The sequence below is a fragment of the Myxine glutinosa genome, chromosome 6 (genome assembly GCF_964187855.1).
Source record: "Myxine glutinosa chromosome 6, kmMyxGlut1.1, whole genome shotgun sequence".
Classification (NCBI taxonomy): domain Eukaryota; kingdom Metazoa; phylum Chordata; class Myxini; order Myxiniformes; family Myxinidae; genus Myxine; species Myxine glutinosa.
In genome coordinates this window covers 183,295,499-183,308,773 of record NC_136266.1, presented here as the reverse complement: position 1 = coordinate 183,308,773, position 13,275 = coordinate 183,295,499, and the positions used below count along the sequence as shown (strand labels likewise).

Below are 13,275 nucleotides of genomic sequence, written 5' to 3'. Positions count from 1 at the left end.
ACACACACAACCGGGCTGGGTGTTTTCAAGAATATGCGTTTCCAACACGATAGTACAGCGATGTGCTGCCATGCAGCGGAGGAGTCCCTTTTTTGACGGTCCATTGTTGAGATGCGACACCACATCATGACCAGGGCCCGCAAGGCAGAGAAGAGAAGGCAAGGTCAAGGAGAGGCGGGGAAGAAGAGAGAGAGCGAGACCCCCATGTCGTCTACTTTTATTGCCTGCTCTTGCCCACATAGCTACCACTCCATCCGGGCAAAGCCAGAGTCGCTTGTCGGCGCTGGCAGTCCCATGCTGGATCGAGATCACAATCAATCACCAGTCAATCAGCAGCAAGTCAATCACCAGCAAATGTGGGAAACGTGCACAGTCGGGAAACCGTGCGAGCCAGTCACGCTCAGGAAGAAAGGAGTCATGTCCTCTCGGACACCCTGTTGTCACCAATCCTCATAACCAAGCACCGACTCGCTCAGTTCAGACAAGGGTGATGTAAAATGAGACTTCCCTAACCAACGAAGCACCAAATTGGGCCAAGCCCTCCCTCCCCTCATGCAGGCTATGCATCATACCATTTAACATTACTCATCAACCTTATTAGATTATTACATTATTGGCTTAGCGGTTAGGGTGCCGGCTTGGGATCTTAGGATCCTGGGTTTGAATCCCGGTTCATCGCTAAATTAACACCAGGGGGGTTGACTCAGCCTGTCATCCTTCCGAGGTCGGCAAATTGAGTACCAGCTTGCTGGGATGAATGATCCCGGTGTGTACCCTGGTGTAGAATAGGTACACCATATCCCTGCGCATCGTTAGAGCGTGACCAAGGGTTGGCGTCAGGAAGGGCATCCGGCCATAAAAACATTGCCTCAAACAGGGAACCATGATAGTCATAGGGCCCGCAAGGCTAACCCCTGCTCTAGTGGGGAAAATGGCCTTAAAACGATCATTCATATTCATTCATTCTTATTACACAGGTGTTTTACTAATCCATACCACAAATATAAACGGTGCTAAGGCCTTAATTCTATCTCTGAACCCTCACATAAATAGGATAATATATACAACAGGCATTTAAAGGCCATTTTCCCTGCAAGAGCGGGGGTTAGCCCTGCGGTCCCCATGACAATCTTCTCCATTTTGCCCTATTTTCTGCATCTCCCCTTGTTAACCCCCTTGCCCGCATTTCTTCTTCGACCATCTTTAGCCAAGTCTTTCTCGGTCTTCCCCGTCCTCTACTTCCTTCCACATTAATTTCCATCACTCTTCTCAACCAGTCACTTTCATCCTTCCTCAACACATGACCAAACCATCTCAAACTGTTTCTCTTCACAGCATCCATCACAGGCTCTATTCCCATCATCTTTCGCAATTCATCATTTGTCTTCCTCTCTCTCAACGATACTCCACACATCCACCAAACCATTCGCATTTCCACCCTTTCCAGCCTTTGTTGCTGCTCTATGTTCATTACCCATGTCTCGCTCCCATAAATCATAACACTTCTCACACATGCAGCATACACCTTTCCCTTCAGCTTCAACGACACTCGCCTCCTGGTCAGCACGCCACTCAGTTCCCAAAACTTCTTCCATGCACATGTCACTCTAGCAACCGTTGCCGAGTCTGATCCACCTTCTCCATTCAGCATGTCTCCTAGGTAACAAAATGTTTTCACACCTTCCAGCTTCACGCCGTCTCCAAGATCCAACTCAACATTTCCTCCATCTGCAGCTCCTTCTGTGCACACCTTACACTTGAATGTAGCTGCCACACTGGTTATAGGATAATATATAATAATATATAATAAATATAGGATAATATATAATGAACAGAAACGCTGGAGAGACTCCTTTCCCAAAGGGGTGGTCTGGGTTACCTTCTAACCTAAGTAGGCTGACATGCTGCATTAAGCAATTTCACAGCTGATACTATATTAAGCTTGGTGTTGGCTTAGCGGTTAGGGTGCAGCTTGCGATCCTTGGATCCTGGGTTTGAATCCTGGTCGATCGCTGAATTAACACCAGGGGGGTTGACTCAGCCTGTCATCCTTCCGAGGTCGGCAAATTGAGTACCAGTTCACTGGTAATTCCCTGTGTGTCACAAGAGGCGACTAACAGGGTTGGCGGCAGGAAGGGCATCCGGCCATAAAACATTAATTCAAAAGGGGGACCACGGTGCCCGAAAAAGGCCAACCCCTGCTCTGCAGGGAAACATGGCCTCCAAAGGTGGTTTTTATACTATATTATGCAGTAGATGGTTCTGAGTTTTCCACAAACTGCGACTGAGCTGGGTTTGCAACATCGTTGAATAAAAAATAAATATAGGGTGACATTAAAAAAAATAGGGCAATAAACAAAAAAGAAAAAAAGAAAACGAAAACGGCACTCAGCGTGTGCATAGTCTCGCCTTGCACACTCATTCTGAACAAAAAGGCCATCGTTAACTGGACACTACTATTATGGCCCATATACCTTATCATCCATGCGCCCTATTACGTCACATATATTGCCATTATCCATAAGCTTTATTGATCAATTATTACAATATTTAACAACCACTTTGTGCACATTAAGGTTAAATTGCGTCTGAAGGTGAATATTTAAAAAAATTCAAACTATATTCCCCATGGCTGGTCGATTATATGTATGACGTTTCGCATCGATCTGTATAACCTTTTGAACCGAACTCCTTGGACTCCTGGAGAAAAATCACTGAAAAGTTGAAATTTGTTTTATTTTGGTTTTCTGCCTGTAAAAATGTTTTTCTAGCTCTGCAATTACAAATAAATTATATTTTGAATCATAGACTGTCTTACTTTCTTCTTTTTGGAGTTTATCACCAATATCTACTTTACTTTATGGTTCCAGTCAAACCAGCAGTTATTGCCCAGCTTTCCGATACACAATAATTCTCCACAAAAACCTCCCTTGTACGTCCTAAGAAATTATTGGTGACGCAGACCCAAGATTAGATGTAATACAACGGAGCTGCTAATTTCTCAGGAAGTTGCTCGTGATATGTTTGTAAACAACAGAAAATTAGCCTTAGACCATGAAAATAATAAGAATAAGAATAAATAAATAAATAAAACGTGGATTGTGGAAGCCGGTAGACCAGCAGCTAGGATTCAGAGGGTTAAGCAGTTCTATAGATTTATTTACGTTTTTCTTTTCAATCCAATATGGCCACTAGACCACGTGACCGATGATGTTGCAAATTTTATTTTTCACACATCTGGTAGCCTGGTGTTGGCTTAGCAGTTAGGGTGCCGGCTTGGGATCCTAGGATCCTGGGTTCGAATCCCGGCCGATCGCTGAATTAACACCAGGGGGGTTGACTCAGCCTGTCATCCTTCCGAGGTCGGCAAATTGAGTACCAGCTTGCTGGAATAAATGATCCCGGTGTGTACCCCGATTTAGAATAGGTACACCGTATCCCTGCGCATCGTAAGATGCGACTCAGGGTTGGCGTCAGGAAGGGCATCCAGCCATAAAAAACATTGCCTCAAACAGGGAACCATGATTGTCATGGGGCCCGCAAGGCTAACCCCCGCTCTAGCGGGGAAAATGACCTTAAAACGATCATTCATATTTCATTCATTCATTCATTCATTCACTCACATCTGGTCATAGATCAGATACTATGACGTTTTAGATGTTTCAGATAAGGATTTAAATTCAACCAATTATGGCTGGAATACCACTTCACTAATAATGTCATCGTTATCACCCTATATACCCCATGTGGAGTTTATAACATATGCCGTTTTAATTGTTTCATAATTTTTTTCAGAAAAGCAGTTTCACAGAAAAAGATGTCCAATTTTTTTCCCTTTAATTCAATATGGCTGCCATACAATGTGACATATGTCAGAGCTATCAATAAATTATTCTCCATGGGGAGTCCCTTCTATGTTTAATGTTTCGCACCGATCGGCTAAGTGGTTGCAGAGAATAACATTTTAAAAACGAATATATATAATAGACGTGGAAACAGAAGGACAGACAGATGGGGGCATTGCAATAGTCTCGTATCCCCTTCAGAGCAAGACTAAAGATATGTCAAAATCTAAACTCATTCTGTAGAGGCATGAGTGTTAGATGCTAATTTATCTCAAGGAAGGTCTACGAGTGTACATTTGAGAGTTCATAAACTTGTGGAAAACAACTAGTCACCCAAATATTAGGTGTCCGGAAAGTAATGTCGTTTTTTAAGCACACCTAATACACGCCTAATAGTTAACATGTCAATCTGCTGTTCCAGAATCATCATAACAATGTATCAACCTCATACAAGGGTCAGTTCTGCCAAAGCAGCTTCTAGGCCAGGGTTACGGCTTCCTCTGGGATTTATTAAACTGGAGCAAACACGTTAACTAAATTGAAAAGTAGTGAATTTTTTTTTCTTTCAGCCATTGTTTTGAATCGGTGGTTTTCCGCTTCCAAAAAGTGCCTTTTCTGTTTCCACAAAACATAAATTCCGTTTTGAAAAATAAATTCCGTTTCATGTTATCAATGGAAAAATAAGGATTTGATAAGAAAAAAAAAATACAATGTATTTTGCCATCAGGGTGACAAACGTGGGGAATAATAAAATGAAAATAAAAAAATGAATGGCAGGTGGGAAAAATGTGGAAACTGGATCCATTGAATGTGGGCACTTTAAACTAAATGAATCCTGAATACAATGTTCATGTGTGCTCACCTCCAAAGGAAGTACGCAGACGAGGCATGATCCACACTGAAAAACACACCAGGGCTTGGTTTTTAGTGTCCGATTATTTTTGGTAATTGCATCTGTACTTTAATGCTTTTTCATAGCAAAAATTCAGTTTCTCTCAAGTTTCTCGCATCCAATGACCAACATTTTCTCTTTTCTGGCGATCGTATTTTCAGGGCATTTTCAACAATGCGGGGCGGGCTTCAAATCAAATTTCACTTTGACTGGGCTCTCCAAAGATTGTTGCATGGAATTTTATTCAGTATCTCGTGCCAGCAATCAATATAGAGGGCTCGTCTGAAGCAGCAACAATTGGCGCAAGTCAAGCGTTGGCTGTGCACAAGTTCCGGGAACAGACGGTATCCCTTGTGCATCAAATTGCAGTTGTTTTTCATCGTTTTTGCTACTTTTCGTAATTATGCTGTGAGAATCGAATCTGTGGAGAATCACACACTCAAAATCAGACATCTTGGTGAATATTATATTTGTAATCCGACCTAATCTTGACTATTTTTCTGTAATTTACCATAGTAGTATATTCCTTTTTCCATGTCAGATTCAGTTTTTTGTTCCCATACCAGAATAATCAATACGACCAAATTTTAAATAAAACTGCACACGTACCCTATTTTGAAAAGGCAGAGGCAGTTGCAGCGTTTTACAATACAGGAGAGCTGTGTGCCCAAAATCAGCCAACGGTTTCACCATCAATGAGAATGTGGAATTAAAACGGCACTTGGTAGAACGCATAACTTCACCAGGCGGTTTACATTTGGTATCCCATGGATAGGCCGAATGTGGATCCGGACCTTAAGAAAAAAAATCTAATCGGCTTATTCTTGGCACCTATCCAACTCATCCACCTGGTTTTGTCATATCCCATACACAACTTTGTGAGATATCATGTTATATATCATTTTGGGGCACCATTTCTCAATGGTGAAAAATCACTTAAAAGTTGGGGTTTTTTTCATTCTAGAATCCTGGTTCGGATCTTCACCAAAATTGAATCAATTCATCCTTATCACAAACCCAACCTGTCCACTAAGTTTTGTCTTAATTTATCTGTAACTTTTTGAGATATCCTGTTCAGAGACAGACATACAGAGACAAACGTGAAAACATACCCTCTGTCCACCTTTGATAGCGGAGGTAATAAAGATGCAAAATAATACACCAAGACAAAAAAAGGATATTTGCAGTTACGTGAAAAAACTCCAAAATACATTCCAAATGTAAAGGAAATGCAACTTTGATCAATAAAAACCACCTTTATAACAATAAAAATGGGTTCTTCACCAATTACAATAAAAAAATAAAATAAATTGAAATCTGCTCAAGCTAATGGAAAAGTACACCGTTTAAAAAGGACACATTTTAAAACGTTTAAAAAGGAAAAGTACACCCCCAACTTGAATATCACTGGTGCCAAATTAAACAGAGAAAAGTGCATACCACACTAAATAAGAAACTATTGTCAAGTGAGTAGAATTATTACATTGTGCCCCACACCACCCAGACAAAGTCATCTTTGCAATTCATATTCTTTTAGATGCGGGCTACATTACCAAGTTTTTCATCGAAACATATTCGTGCTTTTCTCAACCCGAAGAAGAGCTTTCCAATCGAGATATTGTTTTCACAATCAAACTGTGCATCGTATATCATTACCTGTACCATTCAGACCCTGGTCTATTCGGATCAAAACCTACGCCTGAATGATCTGTGAGCAAGGGCCAAATTGATGAGCCGAAGACAAGGCCACAACAGCTTGCATATGTGACCACAAGGGGCAATTGAAGAGGTAAAAGCAGCATCATCTTTATACACTGTCACACACTCGCTAATGGTGTTGGACAGCTGGGAAACGAAGGCAAATTACAATGCAGGCTGGAAATGAGCATTTGTTTAAATGCACCAATGACCATGACAAGGTTTTTTGTGAACACTCACTCGACTATAGTCTCAAGTGTAAAACACGCTTCAAGAGGGGATGGGGGAGGTTATAATTAATCGGATAAAGTAATCAAAATGAGACTACTTAATAAACAAGTAAGAAAAAAAACATTTCAAAAAGTGCAAAAGAATGTAGGGATGGTCACAATAAATTATCATGTGAAATCATCCCTACATATTTATTTGAATAATGGTTGTACCTAGAAAAGACACTGTATGTATGTGTCTGTCTATGTCTGCCTGTGTCTGCCTTTCTGTGTCTGTGTCTGCCTGCATCTGTCTGTCTGTCCGTGTTGCATCCTTCTGTGTCTGTGTCTGTGTCTGCATCTGTCTGTGTCTGTCTGCCTGCATCTGTCTGTCTGTGTCTGCCTGCATCTGTCTGTCTGTGTCTGCCTGCATCTGTCTGTCTGTGTCTGCCTGCATCTGTCTGTGTCTGTGTCTGCCTGCATCTGTCTGTGTCTGTGTCTGCCTGCATCTGTCTGTGTCTGTGTCTGCCTGCATCTGTCTGTGTCTGTGTCTGCCTGCATCTGTCTGTGTCTGTGTCTGCCTGCATCTGTCTGTGTCTGTGTCTTGCCTGCATCTGTCTGTGTCTGAATCTGTGTCTGCCTGCATCTGTCTGTGTCTGTGTCTGCCTGCATCTGTCTGTGTCTGTGTCTGCCTGCATCTGTCTGTGTCTGTGTCTGCCTGCATCTGTCTGTGTCTGTGTCTGCCTGTATCTGTCTGTGTCTATGTCTGTGTCTGCCTGTATCTGTCTGTGTCTGTGTCTGTGTCTGTGTCTGCCTGCATAAGTCTGTGTCTGTGTCTGCCTGCATATGTCTGTGTCTGTGTCTGCCTGCATATGTCTGTGTCTGTGTCTGTGTCTGCCTGCATATGTCTGTGTCTGTGTCTGTGTCTGCCTGCATATGTCTGTGTCTGTGTCTGTCTGCCTGCATATGTCTGTGTCTGCCTGCATATGTCTGTGTCTGCCTGCATATGTCTGTGTCTGCCTGCATATGTCTGTGTCTGTGTCTGCCTGCATATGTCTGTGTCTGTGTCTGCCTGCATATGTCTGTGTCTGCCTGCATATGTCTGTGTCTGCCTGCATATGTCTGTGTCTGCCTGCATATGTCTGTGTCTGCCTGCGTATGTCTGTGTCTGCCTGCGTATGTCTGTGTCTGCCTGCGTATGTCTGTGTCTGTCTGCGTCTGTATGCATCTGTCTGTCTGCGTGTGCGTGTCTCTCTGCGTGTATGTGTGTGTTCGATATGACTGTCTTTTCTAGGGACAACCATTGTAGTGAAATTGTGCCTAAGTCTGAACCCAGGTGTAATGCGGCTTCTGTCCACTGCGCGGCAGTTATAAGAACTCAGACAGACAGCGCTACGATTATTCCTGTGACATTTATCGTGTGTAATGTTGTGCATACTTAGATGGTGCGTATCATTCCTTTGTTCCAGGCTTGCTTGTGCTCGTTGCAAATCCATTACTGATTCCTATGAATGCTGAATATTGATATGTTGCTTGTTGGTTTTCTTACAGGTATTGCTAGAGATCGATTCAGAATTAAACTCACAATCTGAGACAATGTTGTAACTCTGGTTTTTACAACAACCATTGTTCAATGAAATATGAAGGGATGGTTTCACATGATCATTTCTTGTGATCATACCTACCTTGTTTACATACTTTTTGGAGTACCATCCCTACATCCTTTTGCATTTGAAAAAATGTTTTCATTACTTGGCTTCTTTACTTTTTTTCAAAAAATATATATAGATAGTCTAATACTGATTTACAAATGTTGTACTGTATTACAAACTTCATACACGTGCTCACATTGTAATGGTACTGTACATACTTCATCGACAATATAACATTCCAAATGGTATGTATTTTCTAGAAATGTGTGGGCTGTTGCTGTCACTGACTTCCTGATAGTAATCCACCAATCACCACACCCATATCGGTCAAATTGGCCCTCGGGTAAATGTGTCTAGCAGCCCCGCCCCCATCAGGCTGATTGACAGTCATAGTCCCACCCACCCCACTGATCCCTTCCTATTCCTGAAAAAAGGAATGTGGTTTTGCGCACTTTTCGTGGAATCCTTTCAAGCTGTTACAATTACAATAGCAATAGCAATTGCAGTGCCGCACCAAGTAAAACTCTGCAGGATGGCATCAGTCATTGCCATTGAAAGAAGCAGCTCGGAAATATGCTGTATGATGATGATTATTATTATTATTATTATTATCATGAACGAGAATAAGATTTGCCGGTTTTGACCGATCTCGGTTTTTTGCTTTTGTTGCTTTTGCCATGGTCTGGAGTACTGAAAAGTGATCCTTGCCTAGACAATCAGCTGAACAGACCAGGTAGGCTCTCACATGTAGCTTAAGCATCTATTTAGAGAAGCTACTCTGACTTTAGTTTTGTATATAGCGGATGGGACCGCCATTTTCTTTTCAATACCATCCCTACAAAGATAGTGCGAGCACACTCTGATAAGTTTATGACTACAATAATAATAATGGCCCAAAATATTCCCACCTTCTCGTAAAGCTTTGGGCCCAAGTTTTACACAAACTGGCTGGCTAGGACTGATGTTCTGTTGAAGTCACACAAATTAGCAATTTTTCAGGGTGCTTGCGCCAACTCGCTGACTCTTTGCGAAAGACACCATGTGATATTTAACATCTACTCATGACCGGCAGTAACAGACAGGTCCTGAAACACCAGTGCAAACAGTTTACATTGAATGTTATATTTTGAACACGAATCGGAACATGAATCATAAAACAAACATGTCATTTAACGTACTTTGGCTCTGAATTTGTCCCGATCACACACGCTCATACAGCAGCGAGATAATCTTATTAATCCATCCGCCTGGCAGTCAAGCTGAATTCAAAATCATCCCAAACAGGAAACTTACTGTATTTAAGAAATCAAAATCACAGACTGGTCAAACAAGTGGAACATGTCTTTCAATCCTGACAAATCTCACACTCTCACTATGTCTCTCAAAAAGGACTGACTGGACAACCCTCCCATCTACTTTCTGAGCAATCCTCTCCAAGAAGTTCTGTCACTCAAGCTTTTGGGTCTCACTATCCTGCCATGATCTTTTCTAGGAAAACCAAATTTCCAAGCTGGCCTCCAAAGCCAGTCGCCGACTGGGCATCCTACGTCGTGCGAAGTCCTTCCTTGGCACACCTGAGCTCCTCACCACATACAAGGCTTTCATCCGCAGCTCAATGGAATACTGTTCTCCCCTCTGGGTGGGTGCTCCTGCCACACACCTAGCTCATCTTCACGCTGTTGAAACCAAAGCTTTCAGAATCATTGGAATCTCCCATGATGAAGCAAACTCCGAGGGCCTTTCACTCACTCACCGCAGGCAGATTGTGGTCTTTCTGTCTTCTACCGACTCTTATCCTGCCAATCGCCCCCAGCTCTCTCTGGGCTCTGTCCCCCAAATATCCCTGCAGGTCGTACAAGATCTGCCAGCAACCCTCTTCTGGTGAAATTGCCAAAATCAAGACTCTCTGCTCACCTTCACTCATTCATTCCTCTTTACTCCCACCTCTGGAACAAACTCCCTCACTCTCTTCAATCCCACTCCTCCCTCCAGGTCTTTAACAGCTGCTCACTAACAGCTGCTGACCACCATCTCTTATCTTCCCTCATCCAAAAGCTTGATCTCTTCTACCCCTGTTAATTCACCCCCACATCCACTTTTTTTGAAATACAGACTTCTTTCCTGGAAGTTCTAGCAGTGTCCATGTGTTTTATACCTTTCCCACCCCCCCCCCTCCCCCCCTTCCCATGCCTCCTACCCCCAAGCCCCCTCCCTCCCACATATCTTCCGATGTCCCTGTTCTCTGCTGTTGTACTTGTGTGCATCCCCCTCTCTCTCCCCATCTCGTCTCCCGCTCCCTTTATTGTATGTTTTGTGTGTCCGTTTGTTTGTTTTTTTGTGATTGATGTCAGCCCTTACACGAGCCTCAATCTTGTATACAATAAAAAGAAGAAGAAAAAAAAGGACGTCATAATGGACTCGTACAACAGGCACGAATAACTAATGTGACGTGCTAGATAGTGTGGTGTAATAGACACTGTGTCAATGGCAGTAAATCCCAGAATATATACTGAAACGCAAAAGAAACTTACCACCTTTGAAACCTTTAAATATCAACAATAACAATGCGTGTAGTAAATGTGTGAACTTATTTGTGGACAATAGTGTCCTCACTGTCAGACAAAACGGTCACGGATGGTCACTTGAACCTTCAATGGTCACTTCATAGCACAGCTGTTGAACAGCCGTTTTGACTGTCAGTGATTAGCCAAGGGGTATGGGATGATTTTAATGAGCTGCACGTGATGTCTTGATATTGGCTTTAAAAAGGCCAGTGCAAAATGGGCATTTCAATCAACATGCCACGATTGTCAAGGGATCAACGGCAGCGTGCCCTGGGCATGCTGCAAGGCGGACTGAGCTACCTGCCACACACGCTATTGAAAGGGGACTGACATTGCACCCTGTGCTGTTCTGTACTGTAGAACAAACTGATGAGATGGTGTATCTTGGTCAAAAACTTGACATGTCATCAATAAAATGCCAATGTTTCAATTAGCAATTGTTGGTTTGTACGGTAGCTCAGTCCGCCTTGCAGCATGCCCAGGGCACGCTGCCGTTGATCCCTTGACAATCGTGGCATGTTGATTGAAATGCCCATTTTGCACTGGCCTTTTTAAAGCCAATATCAAGACATCACGTGCAGCTCATTAAAATCATCCCGTACACCTTGGCTAATCACTGACAGTCAAAACGGCTGTTCAACAACTGTGCTATGAAGTGACCATTGAAGGTTCAAGTGACCATCCGTGACCGTTTTGTCTGATAGTGAGGACACTATTGTCCACAAATAAGTTCACACATTTACTACACGCAGTGTTATTGTTGATATTTAAAGGTTTCAAAGGTGGTAAGTTTCTTTTGCGTTTCAGTATATATATTTCTTTTTTTAACACAAACTTTACAATCTTTATTTAATCCAAATTATATGGTTAAACACTGTAGAACACAAATCCCCTTATTTGCATTTCCAAAATCTTTCCAGTTCATCAGTACTTGGACATGTTAAATAGGTTGGTGTATATGGTGGTGTAGAAGTGTAGTCCATAAGACTGCTTCAATAACGCAAAACTTCCAGAATTTTTAACGCTCTTAAAAATCATTGTTTTATGTTAATCGAAGTATATACTTTAACACTGTGCTGGGTAACGTGTTCTATGAACTCTCTAGTTTAACATGTTAGATTATGATAAGACAATGAGTGGGGTGAGGGGGGGAGGGGAGGATGGGGGGGGGGGACTTGAAAAGGAAAAGGAGAACGAATCAGCAAGAACAACAGAAGATAACTAGAACGGCACTCAGTAGAGAGCATACCTCCGCCTGGTTGGCCATATCACTCAATGGTGAAGAATCACTTGAAAAATTATACTAGCCGGATCCGGATCTTCATCAAAATCGAATCGAATCGTCGTTGTCAGACACCCAACCTCTCCACCAAGTTTCGTCCGAATCCATACACAACTTTTTGAGATATCTTGTTCACAAAAAAAATGGACAAACAGACAGACAGACAGGGGTGAAAACATAACCTCCATCCACCTTTGGTGGCGGAGGTAACAAGAAAGTAAAATCCAAATGCGTTTCTCGTCAGAATATATATTTTGACAATCAAAAAATAAATGCTTTTTTTTTTCATTATCTTTGAGATCACATTACAGTTCCCATTTAAAAAGTAACAGAAGCTAAGTGAGGGCCTGTATTTTATCAAAGCAAAAGAGGAAAATAATGAATTATTAAGAGTCAACCTGAAAAATAAATAAATCACAGCTGGATTCAGAGTTCCAACCTATTGCAAACCTGTCCGGATATGCAGAATTGGTATAAACCATTGCCATATGATAACAACAGAAACGTTTGCTTTTTACATCGTCAAGTGTGTCAAATGTATGGGGAAAAAAATCCTAGATTTATTTATAGAGTCCAAAATTGTGAAATACCTTCACAAATGAGTGTAAAATCACTGTAATAAGTGGAGGTTACAATAATATGACAGAATTTAATCTTCTCTTGAAAACAAAATTCGTAGCAAAATAAATAATTATATATATTTACAAATTTACAAACATAAGAGTTTTTCACACTTAGCCCCACGCAGGAATTTAATTCCTGTTATAAAATTATATATATATATATATACACATTCCAAGCATGCAAACATAAAAGTCTTCCATGAAAAATGTAACAGTAAAATGCGATAAGATGTTCTGAGAAACCTTACTGGAAGTGCATCTCTATCGCGTCTCTCTCCGGGTCACAGTAGAGTCGTTCCAAACCCTCCTGAGCAGCCTCAGGTAGGCTTTCCCAGAGGTTGGTACCAGTGGGGGTTGGTATTCGGCGCCGCAGCTGCCAGTGGTATGGCAGAGTGGTGTGATGACGAGGACACTCTCCCCAAAGGTCGCACTCAGCTGCAAGGAACTCGGCGCAGATGTCTATGCCATCGGCCACGTGCGTGTGGCGTTGAGCCAGCTACCGGGGTGTGG

General features: G+C 42.2%; 1 protein-coding gene across 3 annotated transcripts in view; it reads right to left on the bottom strand.

The window, feature by feature from the left end:
- Positions 1-13,275, bottom strand: part of TIPARP (TCDD inducible poly(ADP-ribose) polymerase) — a 127,224-nt gene that overhangs the window by 56,865 nt on the left and 57,084 nt on the right. For 2 of the 3 annotated variants that reach the window (XM_068119000.2, XM_068119002.2), the window contains exons 3-4: positions 13,014-13,261; positions 4,708-4,743 (exon numbers count right to left, since the gene is read on the bottom strand). In XM_068119000.2, coding sequence (XP_067975101.1) covers positions 4,708-4,743; positions 13,014-13,261 — 284 coding nt within the window. The remainder of the gene's footprint in view (positions 1-4,707; positions 4,744-13,013; positions 13,262-13,275) is intronic. The other variant, XM_068119003.2, reaches the window with a different exon arrangement.